At 43.3% G+C, this 19,422-nt stretch overlaps 2 protein-coding genes across 3 annotated transcripts in view; both read right to left on the minus strand.

Annotated features, from left to right (window-relative positions):
* Nucleotides 1–5,078, minus strand: part of LOC101831457 (zinc finger protein 60-like) — a 68,527-nt gene extending 63,449 nt beyond the window's left edge. The window contains exon 1 of the mRNA XM_040734209.1: nt 5,032–5,078. The gene's annotated coding sequence lies outside the window, so the exon portion shown is untranslated. The remainder of the gene's footprint in view (nt 1–5,031) is intronic.
* LOC101831992 (zinc finger protein 60) lies at nt 1,391–14,430 on the minus strand. Of its 2 annotated transcripts, XM_040734221.1 has the most exons (5): nt 14,290–14,430; nt 11,089–11,140; nt 10,307–10,433; nt 8,489–8,587; nt 1,391–5,117 (listed from the first exon to the last, which is right to left on the minus strand). In XM_040734221.1, the coding sequence occupies exons 2-5, from the start codon at nt 11,119–11,121 to the stop codon at nt 3,505–3,507; spliced, it is 1,872 nt and encodes a 623-aa protein (XP_040590155.1). In that variant the 5' UTR covers nt 11,122–11,140; nt 14,290–14,430; the 3' UTR covers nt 1,391–3,504. The 2 variants fall into 2 exon arrangements, with proteins under 2 accessions (XP_040590155.1, XP_040590156.1); XM_040734222.1 differs by lacking the exon at nt 8,489–8,587.
* Nucleotides 14,431–19,422: the final 4,992 nt, after the last annotated feature.

Consider the following 19,422-nt stretch of genomic DNA (forward strand, 5'->3'; position numbering starts at 1 on the left):
ATGTACTTTAGAATCCAGTAAAATACCAAATTCAAATGTATGTTTATGATCTTGAATAAAATCTTGTTTTTACCTTAATTATCATCACTGGGGCTAGAGATCTTCTTGCAGAAGATCCATGTTCAGTCTCCATCATCCACAGGATGGCTCACAACTGTCTCAACTCAGTTTCAGGGGGATATGGTGCCTTCTTCTGGGCTCCCCAGGCACCAGACACAGACAGTGCACTTACATATATGCAAGCAAGACACACATACATATAAAGTCTAAAACCATGAATCTATATCCTATTAATCTTCATTTACTCCTGATGGCATCTTTATATTAGTTTAGGCTTTATTCTGTTTCTTGTGTTCGTTCTTTACTTGAACGCTTATCTTTTTCCAACTTTGTGAATTGCTCATGTGCAAGGGAGAAGTACACATACTTGGGACTAAAGTGCCAACAAAAACAGGGTTAGTCAAGTCCTGGCTTCCTGGTTACATTGACTGACAGCAATTTTTTACTGAGTCCAGCACGAGTTATACCAAACAACTTTTTCATGTGTATGAGAAATTCCACACATGTATTTTTATAAGTGGTTTCAATTCGGCAACTTTTAATGTGTTATGCTGCACCAGAGGATACCACTTAGACACACTTTATAACCAACTTAGTCTTTATTCCAGTTGGCTGCGACTACATTCAGATATTCAGGACCATGTGTAGCCCCAAGCATTCAGTGTAAGGGACTATTAAAAGAAAAAAAAGAAAAAAGAAAAAAAAAGGAAAAGAAAAAGAAAAAAAAACTATCTTGCTCAGCAGCTGCAGAGAGAGCTTTCGCTCAAGCAGGCAGTTTAACAGAAGCCAAGATAAGCAGTTAGGTAGAGGCAGATGTTTGTACAAAGGCAGTTTAACTGGAGCCAAATTAAATTAACAAGGACATCTTGACCTCAGGTTCCAAGAATAGAGCTGGGTAATTTTCCACAAGATTCTGTATCAGAAGTCAAATTCTAGTCAAAAGAATAGACGATGGAGGAGAGTTTGTACTATCTTGCCTTGTCATAAATGCTTAGTTTATCTTAATATTTGGGCAGAGAGCACAAACTACAGGGTTTATCTTTTGATTTTTATCAGTTTAACATTTTTTAAAAAGTACTTATTCATTAATGTCTGAGTTTTTAACATCTCCACACAAAAACTTAAGGAATGGATTTTCAATGACAATCCTTTCAAGTACTTTTCATCTGATTGTATCCAGAATGAAGTTGTTTAAAATTTAATAGTGGATGGATGCATGAGACATCCCCAAACTATGTGCAATACAATTTGCTATTTATATATGTTACAGTGATGTTAATAAGAGAAAACAATGTCAAAGATATTTTAAAGAACACAGTCATGAACCAAATGCTCTCAAGGATTTTATTACCTATTATAACACCCTTCCCACAACCCTGGCTTGTATTGTGCTGGTGATTAACAAATTATCTAACAAGTAAACAGTATACTGTCACGGGATCTGTGAAATGAAAATGGTGAAAAGGAAGGTTTTTTTGTCCCAATAACTGCTCTCCATAAGGCTGTCCTGAGTGAGCAACGTTGGAGTTAGGTTTATAGAACCAACAAGGAAAATCAAGAACATGATTTATACATTCTCACCAGAGTTTCACCTGTGAACAAAACTTCTCACATCCTCATACTCAAAGGATATTAATGGCTGCTTTTGTGTGTCATCACAGAAAAAGTAGCTTCAGTTGAGGAAATGTCTTCATGAGATCCGGCTGGAAGGCATTCTCTCCATTAGTGATCAATGGGAAGGGCCCTGAGATGGAGGGTGTCCATGTTTCTCTGTACTTCTGCCTGTCCTGGAATTCACTCTGTAGACATAGCTGGCTTTGAAATCACAGAGATTTGCATACCTCTGCCTCCCAAGTGCTGAGACTAAAGGCATGTGCCACACCCAGCTACTCTATTTCTTTTTTAACCACATTATCCTTTTTCTTTTCTCTCCCAAGCCTATGTACAATTTTTAAACACACTGTAAACCCTTTAGAGACTTTTTTCACCTGAACCGTCTTTACTGTATATCTCTTTTTCTGGCCACCAGTTTTTTTAGCTGCTAAACATTGCTAGGATTAAAGAGGACATTTTAGCTGCTGGCTTTCCAACACGGCAGGGGTACATTTACCACCAAAAGTGGGAGCTGTGCTCACTGCCTTGATTTTTAAAACTTTTTTTTGTCTGTATCTGCCATGCAGCATGCTGTGCGGCTTGGGGATGTGCTCACTGTTGCCGACAGCTGATAGTACACGCCATTTACATGTTGTCAGATGGCCCCCAGACAGCCAGAAACACAGACAGCAGGAAAGGAAGATATAAAGAAAGTTAAAAAGGTAAAGAACTCCAAAGTAGAACACAGTTGAAGAGAAATGGGCTAAGATACAAGAGATAGAAAGAAAGCAGCTGAGCAAGCCATGGGAAGCAAACCAGTAAGCAGCACCCCTCCACGGCCTCGTCATCAGCTCCTAGATTTAGGATCATGACCCGTTCCCATCATGACTTCATGGAGACACGCACATCGATGTGGAAGTGTGAACCAAATAAACCCTTTCTTTCTCAACTTGGTTTTTGGTCTTGATATCTCACTACAGGAACAGAAACCCAAACTAAAATACAGGGTTTCTTGGCATGAGGAGGATACAAACACTCTGATGATGACCAAACACAGAGCAGATTAAAAATTTCCATAATTCTCAGCCACACCCTTCTCAAAATGAGTTCCTTGATGTTCACTAAAATTATCATACAAGGGCTGGAGAGATGGCTCAGAGGTTAAGAGCACTGACTGCTCTTCCAGGGGTCCCGAGTTTGATTCCCATCAATCACATGGTGGCTCACAGCCATCTGCAATTCAGTTTGGTGACCTCTTCTGGCATGTAGGCAGAACAGTGTATATGTAATAAATAAATAAATAAATCTTAAAAATAAATAAATATATTTTTAAAATTATCATACAAAAGCTTATCCATTTTCCTTACATGCACAGGACTCCTGATGATGATGGATTTTCTGCTGTTATGCAAGCTCACCATTTACAATAAGGCTTCCACGCATTCTTTACTTTCATAGTGTTTCAGACTTATAAGGACTCTGGAGAGCTTTAAGAGCTCAAAGTGTCACCACATTCCTTGTATTCATAGAGTTTCACCCAAGCGTGGATTCTTTTAGGATAAACAAGGCCTGAGCTCAAATTGAAGGTTATTTTCTCATTCTTTGCATTGATAGTGTCATAGCAGTATGAATTCTGTTATTCAGTGAAGGTTGAACTAAATGTAGACATTTCCCACATTTCTTACATTCAGTATGGTTTCTTCTCACCAGTAAAAACTCTCTGATATATAGCCAGCTTAGCAGTATTGACAAAGAACTTTGCACATCCCTTACCTATGTAAGGTTTCTTTCCAATATGAATTTCAGTGTGTCAGATCAAGTTTGCTTTTGACTAAAGGCCTTCCCACATTCTTAGCGTTGGTAACGTTTCTCGCCAGTGTGAATTCTTTGATGTACTGTAAGGTCTCTATCACAAGTAAAGCACTTCCCACATTCTTCACATTCATAAGGATTCTTGCCACTATGAATGCTAAAATGTCGAAGAAATTGGTAACGATATTGAAAGGCTTCCCCACATTCCTTACATTGAAAGGGCTTCTCACCAGTGTGGATTCGCTGGTGAATCTTGAGGAATGTACTACGAAGAAAGCCCTTTCCACATACATTGCACTGATAGGGTTTCCCATCGGTATGGACTCTCTGATGCTGACTGAGTAGGTACAAATGTCTGAAGGCTGACCCACACAGCTTGCACTTGAAAGGTTTCTCATCAGTGTGAGTTTTCTTATGCAGAGAAAGGTATGACTGAAGCCTAAAAGCCTTCCCACAAACATTACACTCAAAGGGTTTCTCCCCAGTATGAATACTCTGGTGCCGCAAAAGGAGAGAACCATGACTGAACATCTTCCCACACGCCTTACATTCAAGTGACTTCTCTCCACTATGAATGTTCTGATGCTGAGTCAGCTGAAACAGAAGAGTGAAGGCCTTTCCACATTCCTTACACCCAAAGGGTCTCTGGCCAGAATGAATTTTCTGATGCTGCCTAAAATATGAGCGACGCTTAAAGGCTTTCCCACATTCATTACATTCATATGGTTTCACACCAGTATGAATACTCTTGTGTAAAACAAGATAGTAGGCACGCTTGAAGGACTTCCCACATTCCTCACATTCAAATGGTTTTACACCCGAATGGATGGTTTTATGGTACTTGAGCACGTTGGGATGATGAAAGGCCTTTCCACACTCGTCACATTCAAAAGGTCTCTCACCACTGTGAGACTTCTGATGTCTTGTAAGTTGTTGGTGGAGTCTGAAGGCTTTCCCACATTCCTTACATTCATAGGGTTTCTCTCCAGTATGAACACTCCTGTGTTGAACAAGCTGGGAGACACGCCTGAAGGACTTGCCACAGTCCTCACATTCAAATGGTTTTGTACCTGAATGAATGGCTTTATGGTACTTAAGGAGGCTGGGACGATGAAAGGCCTTTCCACACTCGTCACATTCAAAAGGTCTCTCATCGCTGTGAGATTTCTGATGTTTTGTAAGGTGTTGGGGAAGTCTGAAGGCTTTCCCACATTCCTTGCATTCAAAAGGTCTCTCACCACTGTGAGATTTCTGATGTCTTATAAGATGTTGGTGGAGTCTAAAGGTTTTCCCACATTCCTTACATTCATGGGGTTTCTCTCCAGTATGAATACTCTGATGCTGAATAAGAGTTGAACTACAATCAAAATGCTTCCCACACTCTTTACATTCATATGCTTTTTCTATATTGTGATTCAGACTTCGGCAGGTGTAAGTAGGCATTTTTTTCTTGTTAGTAATCTTTTGATCAGCATCTCCATCTTGATAGCCCCGTAGTCTCTTGAATGTACTAAAGTTGGGACCATTACTAAAACTGGAGCCCTGGAAGTCACAAGCTTTACTTACATGCTTTATGCTCTGTTTGGGTAAATTTACATTATAAATATGATTGTCTGGAGACATTTTTTGAGCTTCATAATCTGACTCCAAATCTGAAAGAAAATCAGAAAGCAAGACTATTTTATTTTACACACACACACACACACACACACACACACACACTCCATTAGATTCTAAAGTATTTTCTGAGAAGCTGAACAGGAGGAAGGAGAGCAGTAATAATGAAAGTGTATGGAAGACACTACTCTTTACAGTAGAACAGGGTGGAAATGGGACGGCATGTCTGCTTAAAGAGATTGACACAAACTATACTGAAAAGAATCTTATGTGCTTCTTTATGTATGACTTGAAATGCACACCCTATGGTGGAAGTTTTTTAACCAACTTGTGAGAAAAAAAATCTAACCACACAAATACATAATTTATCTGTCATCCTTTTAAAAAATCTGGCCTGGCCAGGGTGATGGGCACACCTTTAAGCCCAGCACTCAGGAGGCAGTGGCAGAGGCAGAAGCAGAGATTTTAGTATTCACTGAGCCTTCACCCCTATGTACCAATGTCTTTGGGACAGGAAGGTACTCTACACACTACCAAAAGAGAAATAAACACCAAACCACCCACAAACGCTTGGAATAAGGCAGCAAAAACCTTTGCTTGTCCTCCCAGTAGGATACACTAGGGCCCAAAGGCTGTGACAATAACTACAAGCTTTGACTTGAGGGTCATTCCATGAGATAAAACCCATCACTTACCATGAATGAGTGGCCAAAAACCTGAGGGATCTAGATCAAAACCAAAAATATTGTTCTAAAAATCAAAAGGAAAAATTAAGCAACACAATGGGTCCTAATGACACTCTGCTTAGTAATAGACCAGTGCCTTGCTCAGCCATCATCAGAACAGCTTCCTTCTGCAGCAGCTGGGAACAAATACAGAGACCCACAGCCAGAAACTATGCAGAAAGTCAAAAGGCCTTGGAATACTCAGCCCTAAATGGGATGCTTCCATCAAATCCCTCCCATCACAGCTCAGGGAAGCTCGTGGAAGAGGAGGCGGGAAGAGACAGTATAGAAGCCAGAGAGATGGAAGACACCAAGAAAACAAGGCCTCTAAATCAACATGATCAAAGATCATATGATCCCACAGACACTGAGCCAGCATGCCCAGGGCCTGCATCTAATCCTTTCTGCATTTACTAATTATGGCTTCCAGTTTAGCGTTTGTATGGGATTCATGACCTTAAGCAAGTGGGTTTCTATTTCTTGTGGTTTCTTGGGCAATTTCACTTGTTTTGTCCAGTTCCAATGTGGGAATTTTGTTTCAACCTATTTTATTGTAGTATATTTTCCTTTATCATCCCTTAGAAGCCTGTTTGTTTTCTAAAAGAGAAAGAAGGAAAATAGATCTAGACAAGAGAGGACTTGGAGAAAATCGGGAAGGTATAGGAGGGAAGGACACAGTCAGGATACATTATTGGATGAAAAAAAATCCATTCTCATCAAAAGGAGAAGAAGATTAAGGAAACCTAATAATATATACATTCAAAGAGTATGGCGCTGAAATGTAAACAAAACTAAAATTTAAAAAGTCCATCAAAATGGGAAAAACCCATAAAGAAAACTATACTTCTGTGGATCCTTCTGAGATAATTATCTAAGTATGATAGTAACAGGTTGTTTACATTAAGTAGGATTGATGGAAGGTTGTTGTGGATAATATCCTACCAGCAGATGCATGAAATGTTTAGAATCAAGAGTCATATTAGTGGCATATGATCAAACAGTTCAACAGAACTTGTTTAAAATGTAGTTATAGATATAAACACAGCTCATGGGGCCACAAGTTTCCAATTAGTATGTTACATGTCAATAGTTCTGATGATTCGTTTGGGAAGGTTTTGTTGTAGCTGTTGTTATTTGTCTGCATTTCCTTGTTTATTTTTAATGATTCTTTTATTTTCACTTTCTGTGTTTCTATGAGTGCCTGGATATATGTATGTGAGTGCACATGTACACCATCTGCATGCCTGGTGCCGAAGGAAGACAAAAGAGAACATCAGATCCTTTGGACTGGGAGTTGTAGGCAGTTGCAAGCCTCTGTGTGTGATGGAAACCACTGCACCATTGGGAGTGAAACCTGGGTCCTCTGTGGGAGCAGCAAGTGCTCTTAACCACTGCACCCTCTCTCCACCCCTCTATGTTTTGAGATGCTCTCGTGTAGCCTAGGCTGGCCTCAAACTCAGTATGTAGCTGAAGATAGCTTTGAACTTCTGATCTTCCTGCTGTCACCTCCCAAGCCCTGGCATTATAGATATGTGCCCTGTGACAGTCAGGGTTCCCTAGAGAAACAGCAGCGTTCATTCTGTATGTGTGGGATTTGTGAGAGTGGTTTACAGGCTGTGGTCCCGCGAGGGCAACACTGCCTGTCCCCAACACAAAGTCCAGGAATGCAGGGGTTGTTCACTCTTCCCCCACGAGGCTGGACGTCTCGGCTGGTCTTAGGAACACGCCGGAATCTAAAGAAGCAGGCTGTCATGTCAGTGAAGGAACGGCCTGCCAGCAGAGAGAGGGAAGCAGACAGAAGGCAAGAGCTGCCTTCTTGCCCGTCCTCTGTACAGGCTGCCACAGAAGGGATGGCCCAGATTTAAGGGGGACCTTACCACTCAAAAGACAAGGATTTAAGGTGATCTTCCCACTTAGAGTGGCTTAAGAAAACTCTCTCACGGGTATAGCCAGCTGCTTGGGTTTAGTCCCAGATGAAGTCTCACTGGCAACCAAGAGGAGTCATCACGCCCATGGGAAGCTGGGTGGAGGCTGGGGTGAGTGCTCACATGGTGTCCCAGCCGCTTCTCCATCCTCCTATTGAGTCAGGGCCTCTCATGTGCCTGGAGCTAGACAAGGAAACCAGGCCGAGTGATCTGCGTCTCCCTCCTCCCCAGTGCTGCAGTGAGAGGCACCGGCTCCTCCATCACACTTTGATGAGAGTGACTATGAAGACACAGAAGTAAATGCTTGCTGGGCCTCACTGGAGTACTGCCTTCACTGGTGTCAAAGTATCTCATCACTGCATCAGCAGTTAAGAGCACTGACTGCTCTTCCAGAGGAAACTGGGTTCAAGTGCCAGCAGCCCCCTGTAGCTCCAGCCCCAGAGTATCTGACACTCTCTTGTGGTCTCTGTGGGTACCTGCACACATGTGCACACACACACACACAATCAACAATAAAATACATTTAAAATGAGAAAGAGGGTAACTGCCCCAGTAAGAGGGAGGAGATGAGAACGACTTAGTGACTCATGAACTAGAAGCCCCTGTGACAGCTTTTGCTATGACCGTGACTTCGTTCCCAGGTCTTGGCTGTGGTCTTGGCGCTCTGAAGGAAGTGTGTCAACCCAGTGTCAGGCATGAGGTGACTCTCCGACCACGCTGTGTCTGGCAGTGCTGGAGCCCTGACTTGTCACTCACCTGGGCTGGGGCTGTCTGTTTCTTCCTTCACCACCATCCAGGGCTCTCTCTCCTCCTCTAATAAGGTGATCAGGTGGGGTTTGGAGATGGAACTTCCCACTTAAAAGAAGGAAAAAAGGACACCCTTAGGCTACACTACCTAGTGGAACCCCATCTCTGTAGCTCGATAATAAATCATTTATGTAAGAGTCTGTGTTCATTTTTTTCATCTAAAAATGGAAATGGTGGCACACACAAGTAACCACAACACCTGAGGAGTGAAAACAGGCAGTTGAGAAGTTCAAGGCTGGCACTGGCTTCATGGCAAGTTCACAGCCAGACTGAGCTACATGACACCTGGCCTCAAAACAAACAAACAAACAACAAACAAAAAATATCAAATGATAATAATAGTAATAACAATAATTTAGACTGAGTTGATGTTATCTATTAGCTAGGATTGATACTAAGATCAAATAGTATATTCAAATACTTTGAATACTGTGTGAACTATACTGACACAAATTTTTTTTTAATTTCTATTTTTCTATGTTGTAATGCTGGGGATGGGACTAGGGTCTGAGTATGCTGCGTAGTGATCTACTGTTGAGTTAGTTCCCTTGGCTTTGTTCACATTTACACCTCATTCTTACAGACTTGCTCAATAAAAGGACAAATTCACAGCTTAAAACCTCCCTGCAAAGCATGTAAAGGGAGTGTTCATTGAGGAAAATAGAACGTGTCCATTTCTCTTTTGAGTTGATTCTATTGATTCGTTATGAAGTAAAAAAACAAAGGCTCTTTTATTTAGTTGAGTAAGCATGCGTGTTTCCATGAGAGTGTATGCACAAGCGTGTGTATGCATGTAGAATAGATGCATGCTTCCATCAGGGTGTATGCACAAGCGTGTGTAGGCATGCATGTAGAATGGATGCGTGTTTCCATGAGGGTGTATGCACAAGCGTGTGTAGGCATGCATGTAGAATGGATGCGTGTTTCCATGAGGGTGTATGCACAAGCGTATGTATGCATGTATGTAGAATAGATGCATGTTTCCATGAGGGTGTATGCACAAGCGTGTGTAGGCATGCATGCACAGTGAATGCATGCTTCCATGAGTGTGTGTATGCACAAGCGTGAGTAGGCATGCATGCATGTGTATGTATAGGTCAGGGAGCAATGTGAATACTTCCCACTCTGGCTTTTGAGACAGGGTCTCACTCTGAATCCAGAGCTCACTGAGAGAATCTCCAAGGTGTGGACAGGTGCTTCATTAAGTTCCAGTTTTCAACCAAGAATTCCCACATTACTCCTTTGGGAAGAAGGAGGAACTCAGCTACGTCTTATACATTATATGGATTTTAATTCATTTTATCTTAAGCTACATGTACATCTGAATATCACATGCACGCTTGATTCCCACAGAGGCCAGAAGAGCGCCGCAGATCCCTCAACTGGAGTTGCAAATGCTGTGAGCTAACTTGCTAGTCAGGTTGCATTGCAAGAGCAGCCAATTCTCTCAAACAGCAATCATCTCTGTAGACCTTAATTCTATTCATTGATTTGTTTCCTTATTTATTTCATTCAGTTTGTTTGTTTTGTTTTAAGCAGGGCCTCACCCTGTAGAGTAGACTTCTGGAACTCACAATGTACCTGAGGGTGACCTTGAACTCACAGCAGTCATCCTGACTCAGTCTTTTGACTGAAGTAATGACAGGAATGGGCCACCAAGCCCAGCTTGAGCTACCACAGGAAAGACGGCCCTGTCTTTATGTTCAGAGTGAGAGAACCAACAGTGTAGAGGACACATCCCCCACTCATGGGGACAGATGGCCTTACCCACTGTGACCAGGTTGCTGTAGGTCTCCAACATCATGTCCCTGTAGAAGACCCTCTGAGTAGCATCCAGGTAGGCCCACTCCTCCTGAGAGAAGTCAACAGCCACATCCCCAAATGTCACTGAGCCCTGAAACCACAAACACAGCAGAGTGAAATTGCGGAAGCCTTTTTCAAGATGGAGAAACAGAAGGTAAAGGACTCCAGAGTGGGAAAGGAGCCATGGAAACGCTCAAGGCCCCTGACTGCGTTCAAGATGATGATGTGTCTCAGGTCTTCCTGAACTCTGGAGTCTGCCGTCCCCTCCAATCGCAGCCTGGATGACCTGTCCCTCTCACCACTGAACTCTCTCTTAAAGACCCTCAAGCAGGTCATCTCCTCACACACATGCACCCAGGACATTCACTCTCAAACCCATATCACCAGCCTGAAAACACCAAAGATGTCAATCAGGATTCCCAGTGCAGTCAAAGACACCATCACCTCAATATTCTGAACCCCAAAGACCCTGCTTCCCTGTGGGACTCTGGCCCCCCACTGCAAGTACACTGCTCCCTGACCACAGACCAAGCAGACAGCAGGTGGTCAGGGACACACTCAGAAAACTCCAGAAGCAGCAGGAGAGAGGCAGACAGGAAGTGCTCTGACCTTCCAACCCTCACTGAGAGGGATGATGGGGCAGCTTGGGCTGGAGGATTGTGGGTCCTGGGGAAGCTTCACGAGAGAAAGACAGCAGAGTCACCTAACCTCAAAGTCACCCTATGTAAAGAGAGAACGTAACTTACACAGACCATGTCTTGAGAACCAGAGCTGGCCATTCTTCTTCAGGGTCCTCCCCTGGGGGACAAAAAGACAGTCTTCATTGGGTTGTCACTTGATGTTCCCAGACTGACTCGGGCCAGCATGGCTTCACTGACCACGTTTATTTCCAGGCATCCGCACTCACACACTCCTGTCCACTGCTCATAGCCACCCACTCACAAACAGAAGCAGACAGGAGTCCACACAAGCGACTCTGTCCCAACCCAGACAAGCCACTGACAAGGACTCAGTGCGGACATGCAGAGCACAGGCACGCCTGCCTAGAAGTCCCCAGAAGATGCCAGCAGAGGGGACCCCACATTCCTTCTGACAGGCAGCTAGCCCCAACCATAAGCAGATCTTCCCACCGGAATCCCACCCTCAGGGCTGACAGGGAGATGGCAACAGAACGGTAACTCCTCTGAACACTCAGGGCTGAGTGAGGCACAGCGAGGCTGGGGGTCTGCAGCTGCAATCCTCAGGCAGTGTTCAGCATTCTGTACCCACTTTTAGTAAATGGAGTCGTACACCATGGAACACCCTCTGACTGCCTTCGCTCATCTATGATTACGGCTCAGGTTGCATCAACTAATCATGAATCTTGATGAAGATAATTAGCTGCAAGCCACGGTGTCACCATAGGTGAGTATGATTTGATTCACTCTTTCCATTTTATGGACTATTTTTCACAAAACAATTTTAAACTTATATCAGGTGCCCTAAGACTTTGTTTCTAGAACTGGCTTTCTCAACCTCAGTATGCTGTCGTAATTATCCTGTGGGAAGACTGTCTACACATCCAGCAGCATCCCGCCTGCATTCTAGCTCTAGTGATGGGAGACAGCCTTCTGTGTATATGTTGTCCTGCTGGTTGATTAATAAATCACTGCTGGCCAACAGGGAAGCAAGATAGGTGAGACTAGGAGTCAAGGAGGATTGTGGGAAATAGAGGCACAGTCAGTCACAATGCCGGACGCCGGAGAAGAGGTCCGGACCCTTTTCTCTGGTAAGATATCACATGGAAATACTCAGATTAGCAGTTATGGGTTAATAATTAAGTCAGAGCTAGCCGTAAGAATCCAAGCAAATGGCCAACAGCTTCATAATTAATATAGTGTTTTGTGTGTTATTTGGGGGCTGAGACAGCTGCGGGACCCAGGTGGCTGGCAGGAAGACTACATGTTACACTATAGTAGCAAACACACCCTCAGATCCCTTACATTTTCCTGGGGAGCAGCCATCACCAAATGAGAAACCAATGCTCTAACCCAGCAGGTCCAAGCTAAGCCTTGGTTTCTATACACTCTGAGTTGTTTGCTTTGAGACAGAGTCTAGTGTATACCAGGATGTCCCTGAACTCCTCAAGCTGCCTCTTCCATTTCCCAGGCTGATTACAGCCATGCCTAACTCTCAAGTGCACATCTGAAAGTCTTATAAAATTATACATTTTTGTCTTCCTACAAAACTCAGATACAAAATTTCTTTGTTTCTTTATCCTTCCTTCCCCTCCTGGCCTCTGCATACACCAGGCTGGCTAGTCTTCCAGAAATTCTCATCTCCACCTCCGATCCTGCAATATGAGGGCTGGGATTGGACATGTACAACTGCATCTGACACTGCACAGTTTCATGTGGCAAACACCTGTACCGACTAAACCGTCACCCAGGCAACATTTATACATTTCTGTGATAGTATAATGTGTGACCTCATGACGTTTATGACTATGTTTCATGAAGTTTGTGGTCACAACACCATGTAAAAAAGTACAGGATGTCCTGCTGGTTGTGGTAGCACAGGTCTACATTTGTAACAATGGGAGGCAGCGGGAAGAGGATTGCTCAAAACCTAGGAGATCCTGGTCTATGTGGGTTCCAGGCTAGCTTTTACAATCAGTGCTGCTGGCCAAACTCCTTTTTAACAAGCAGTAGAATGACATTAGACCCTCAGGCACACCACATGCAAAAGTCAACTCAAAACAGATTAAAATTTAAGAACCAAAACTGACACTACTAGAAAAAAATATACAGGAAAAGCCTCATGACACTGGACATTTGGGGCATTACTATAAAAACACAAGCAACAAAAGCTAAATGGACAAATGGAATTTGCACCAAACTGAAAACCTTCACACAACGGAGGAGATAATTTACAGAGTAGAGGGATAACCTAGAGAATGGGAGAGAATATTTGCAAATTACACTAGTGACAAGGAGTTGACACCTAAACCCCTGCACTGAATGCAGACAACTCAGTGACAAGGACACATGCTAATTAAGAAACAGGCAAAGCACAGACAGACATTTCTCCACAAGAACACCAGTATGGCCGATTATAGGCACATGAAAAGTAAGTACGGTGAGTCAGGTTAAAGTCACAAAGACGGATGTCCCCAAGCCTGTTGACAGTGCCTATTATCAGATGGCTGGAGAGATAGCCCAGGGGCTAGAGTACGTGTTACTCTTGGAGAGGATGGGCTTTGATTTCCCAACACACAGCCATGCAGCCCAAACAATTGTAAGTGTACTATATATGTACATGTATATTCCATTATATATTACGTTATATATGTAAATAATAAATATTCAATAGGTGTCCGTTTCCAGAAAGGAAAAATAACGTGGAAAAAGTACATTACTGGAGATATCAACTTACAACTATCTTCACATACTGATAACTCTATTCTAACACTACAACCTCGTTTCTCAAACACAAAGAAGGAGCCACTCACTCTTGAATCTTGGGTGTACAGCAATGATGCTCGCACTCCGCTCCAGGCCCTCCCTCCTTTTGAACAATGGCGGACTCGGGGAGCCTGAGCGAGCTCTCGTGAGACCCCAGACCACACACCCCAGCGCACTCCCTTCCCTTCCCGCGACACTCACGGTGCCCACAGCTCTGAGAAAGTTACGGACGCAACAAGTAGCCGCCCTCCTGGGCGACCCTGGGGGCGCTGGCGGCCTCCAGTGCTCGGCCCGAGCTCAAGTGTGGAGCTCAGGGAAAGCTTCCCCCAGACTCCGTCCCTGAGCTCTCGCTCCTGAAGCCTGGTCCCCTGCTTCAGCCCCGTGACGGCGAGGAAGCGGGAGCGGAGAGCGACGAGCGCGGGGACACCGGCACCGGAGAGCTCGAGACGCGCACACGCGCGCACAGTCACACACACGCGCACACCACGGTCCCCACACACTCACCCTGACCACCGTCCACACCACAGCAGCCCGCTGGCTCCCTCCTTGCTCAATGGAGACTTAACGCCTACTTCTTCCTCCAACTAGAAAGCTCAGACCTCCCGCAATAGCAGCGCGGATACCGGAAGTGATAGGCTACTTCCGGCGCGGTGACATCTGGGAAATGTAGTCGTCGCGTGCAGGGGCAAGCCAAGCGTTTCAGAGAAATTCCAGCAAACGACCTGTGAAGCCTGTCTGGGAGCTGTGCCCAGTAGATTGAAGTTCCCAAAGGGTTGTGCGCTCAAAGGGGAGGCTCCCAGGTGTACTACAAACGGACTTCCGGGCTCTTCGTACTGTATTTTCTCTCCTATAGAATATATAGACGAGCCTAAGGGTTTGGTGTTTTTTTTTTGTTGTGTTTGTTTGGTTTGGTTTTTTCGAGACAGAGTTTCTCTGTGTAGCCCTGGTTGTCCAAACTCTCTTGTAGACCAGACTGGCCCTGAACTCACATAGATTTTTCTTTCTCTGCCTCCCGAGTGTTGGGATTAAAGATGTGAGTCGCCACTGCCTGGCTGAGCCTAAATCTTAAAGTGAAGAATTGGAGTAAAATCAGATCGGGACATAACTGATTTGATTACGCTTTGCCTGAGACTCCCTGCAGAAGGATTCCTCCTTGCTGTGCGATGGTAGGGACTGTGATAAATTTGAAAAGACTGAAATACAGAATTTGTTGATTTTAATCGTTGCGAAGAGAGGCAGGTTACCTTAGAGATTTCAAAGAGTGGGAGACAATACTCCACACTCATCAATGGACAGAGAATCCAGACAGAAACCAAACAAAATAATGGGCAGATAATCCAAACAAAAATTAAACAAATAATAGAGCTAACAGACTTTACGGATCGAATGGACCCAACATATATCTACAGACCATTTAAAAGAATATACTTTTTTTCTCAGAACTTCATAGAACATTCTCCAAAACTGATCACATACTTGGTGGTTTGTGGTACATTAACACAATAGAGTATTACTCAGCTGTTAAAAACAATGACACCAGGAAATCTGAAGACAGATGATTGGAACTAGAGAAAAAAAATCATCCTGAGTGAGGTAACTCAGACCCAGAAAGACAAACATGGTATTACTCACTTATGAGTGGATATTAGGTATAAAGTAAAAGATAAGAAACAAGAAGAGCTTGGGGGGAAACGAGAATTTCCCTGGGAGGGAGAAACAGAATAGATTAAGTGGCAGGGGACGGGGACAGGGGTGAGCAGGTGAAGGGAGGGTCATTTCAGGGTCAGGTTGGATACCTAGTGCAGTGGAAATTCCATGGAAACATGAGACCAATCCCAGCAAAGTCTCCTAGTAATGGGGGACACAGAGCCTGAACCAGCCATCTTTGGTGACCAGGCAAGGCCTCAAGTAGAGTAATTGGAACACCAACCCAGCCACAAAGGCTTCAGCCTACAGTTTGTCCTGCCTGCAGAGTGTTCTGGGACCAAGCCCTGTGGAATCCTCATCAAAGAGACCAGAAAGGCTTCATCCAGCTACTGATGGGAGCAGATGCAGAGTCCCAGAGCCAAGCATTGGCAGAGCTCAGGGAGTCCTGCAGAGGAGGGAGAGGCAGGATTGGGGCAACCAGAAGGGTCAGGAAAACCACGAGAATGTGGCCCACAGAATAAACTGTCATGAGGACTCACAGAAATCAAGGAGTCTGTAGGGGTCTGACTTAGGTCCTCTGCATATGTTATGGCTAATAGCTTGGTGTTCTTGTGGGATTCCTAACAGCAGGAGTGAGGGCAATCGCTGACTCTTGTCCACTCGTGTGACCCTTCTCCTACTAGGTTGCCTCATCCAGCCTTGATGTGATGGTATACGCCTGGCCTTATTGTAGCTTCTTATGCTGTGTTTGATGGATGTCCCTCGGAGTCTTGCTCTACTCTCAGGAGACAAAGGGGTTGGATCCAGGGGAAGTGGGGGAGAGACTGGCAGGAGGAGAGGGAGGGAAAACTGCAGCCTCGATGAGAAAAGTTAAAAAAAGAAAAATTGACTTGCTCTGTGTAAAAACAACTGATGGCGGCTGAAAGTATTTCTTCTTCCAGAGAGATTTTCATGTGAATAAAGTCTTAGATAAAATGTTTGCAGAAAAAAAGTGCCATAATGATATCTGTTATTATGTGTACTTACTATATATTAATAAGAATGTGTCCATAAAGCTATACAGTCAGCTTTTTAAAAAAGGAAGCTCAGTTCCAGTATCCTGTGAGCAGGTGAGAATCCTGTAGGCAGGCCAATTCACCCACTTAACCTATAATCCTCCCCCAAAACATCAGCAGCCCCTAGAGGCAGAAGCACCACCTGCACCAGTTGAAAAACTATACAGGCTGGAAGAGCAGACTCCATAGGTGCAGGCACAACCCCCACCAGATGGAAGAGGAAACCCCATAGGCACAAGCAAAGGCTACACCAGCCAGAAGAACTAAACAATATACTGAATCTAGGCATCCAACCCCACCAAACCTCAGCTGAGACCACCCCACTTGACTTACAACCAGCCGATCACCAGCACCCCTGGCCACTCCAGCCAAAAGGCAATAAAAGGAAAAAGACAATAAAGGAACAAAAGACCCAGCCAATAAACATCACAAGAAGTAAAACCTGTACCTGTAACTATCCCAGACCCAGATGGGTAAATGGCAGTGTAAGAATACATTCAAGCCGGGCGTTGGTGGCACACGCCTTTAATCCCAGCACTCGGGAGACAGAGGCAGGCGGATCTCTGTGAGTTCGAGGCCAGGCTGGACCGACAGCCTCCAAAACAGAGAAACCCTGTCTCGTAAAACCAAAAAAAAAAAAAAAAAAAAAGAATACATTCAACATTGGGCGTTGGTGGCGCACTCCTTTAATCCCAGCACTCGGGAGGCAGAGGCAGGCAGATCTCTGTGAGTTTGAGGCCAGCCTGGTCTACCAAGTGAGTTTCAGGACAGCTTCCAAAACGATACAGAGAAACCCTGTCTCAAAAAACCAAAATAATAATAATAATAATAGGGATACAAGAAGGAAAGGAAATCCAGATTAAAAGTACAGAAACTATATTCACCAAAATCACATAAGAAAACTTATCCAACCTAAAGAAGAACATGCCTATGAAGATCCAAGAAGCTTACACAACACAAAATAAACTGAACCCCCCAAAAAGTCTCCTCACCACATAATCAAAACAATAAACACACAGAATAAAAAAAGAATATTAAGAGCTGCAAAGGAAAAGGACTGAATAACATATAAAGACAGAGCTAATCAGAATTACACCTAACTTCTCAATGGAAGCTCTGAAACCAGAAGGATCAGGAGAGGCATTCTGTAGACGCTAAGAGACCATGGATACCAGCCCAGACTATTATACCCAGTAAACTTTCAATCACCATAGACGAAGAAAACAAGATATTCCATGACAAACCCAGATTTAAATAATAACTATCTACAAATCCAACCACCCTACAGGAAATACTAAAAGGAAAATTCCCACCCAAAAAAGTTAGCTGCATCCATGAAAACACAGGAAAGAGATAAAATCTCACACCAGCACATCCCAAAGAGGGGAAACACACACACACACACACACACACACACACACACACACACACACACTCTACCACCACCACCAACAAAACCAAAAATTAAGAGAAATTAACAATTTATCGGAATTAATATCAAATGAACTCAATTCACCTATAAAAAGACACAAGCTAACAGAATGGTTAAAAAAAACAGGATCAAAGGGCGATGGTGGCACACGCCTTTAATCCCAGCAATCAGGAGGCAGAGGCAGGCGGATCTCTGTGAGGTCAAGACCAGCCTGGTCTACAGAGCGAGATCTAGGACAGTCTTCAAAGCCGCAGAGAAACCCTGTCTCAAAAAAAAAAAGAAAGAAAGAAAAAAGAAAACACACCTCAACTTCAAAGACAGACATTACCTCAGAGTAGAGGGTGGGGAAAAGATTTTCGAATCAAATGGACCTAAGAAACAAGCTGGTGTAGCTATCTTAGTATCTAACAAAATAGACATCAATCTAAAATTAATAAAAAATTAAAAGAGACGGAGGGTATTTCATATTCATCACAGGAAAATCAATGAAAATGAATTATCAATTCTGGCCATTTATTCCCCAAATACAAAGGCACCCACCTTTGTAAAATCAATGTTGCTAAAGCTTAAATCACATATCAAACCCCACATATTAATAGTGAGAGACTTCAACACCACAATCCCAACAATGGAGAGTTCTGCCAGCCAGAAACTTAACAGAGAATGAAGGGAGCTAACATGTTATGACACAAATAGACTTAACAAGCATCTGCAAAATATTTCACCCAAACACAAAAGAATATACCTTCTTCTCAGCACCTCATGGAACCTTCTCTAAAACTGACCACATACTTGATCACAAAACCAGTTTCAACAGCTGCAAATAAATAAATAAAATAGAAATAACCTCCTGCATCTTATCAGATCACCATGGCTCAAAGTTAGAATTCAACACCAGCACAGATTCTAGAAGCCTACAACCTCATGGAAAACAAACAATGAAAGGAAAAATTAGACTTCCTAAAATTCAATGAAAATTAATATAGAAGTTATCCAAACTAATGGGACACTATGAAAGTAGTTCTAAAAGGAAAGTTCATAGCACTAAATGCCTACATAAAAAATTTGGAGAAACTTCACACTAGCAACTTAACAGCACACAAGAAAACTCTAGAACAAAAAGAAGCAAACTCACCCAAGAGGAGGACATGGTTAGGCTGAAGCCAATAAAAGTAAACCAAAGAGAACAATACAGATTCAGTGAAACAAAGAAAATTAACAAGATAGACAAACCCTTACCCAAAGTAACCAAAAGGTAGAGAAAGAATATCCAACTTAACAAAGTCAGAAATGAAAAGGGGGATGTAACCACAGACACTGAGGAAATCCAGAGAATTATTAGATCATACTTCAAAAACCTATACTCCACAAAATTGGAAAATCTAAAAGAAGAAGACAGTTTTCTGGATAGGTACCACATAACAAAATTAAATGAAGACCAGATAAACAATTTAAATAAACCTATAACCACTATGGAAATAGAAGTAGTCACTAAAAGTCTTC

The sequence above is a fragment of the Mesocricetus auratus genome, unplaced genomic scaffold (genome assembly GCF_017639785.1).
Source record: "Mesocricetus auratus isolate SY011 unplaced genomic scaffold, BCM_Maur_2.0 Super-Scaffold_100038, whole genome shotgun sequence".
Classification (NCBI taxonomy): Eukaryota; Metazoa; Chordata; class Mammalia; order Rodentia; family Cricetidae; genus Mesocricetus; species Mesocricetus auratus.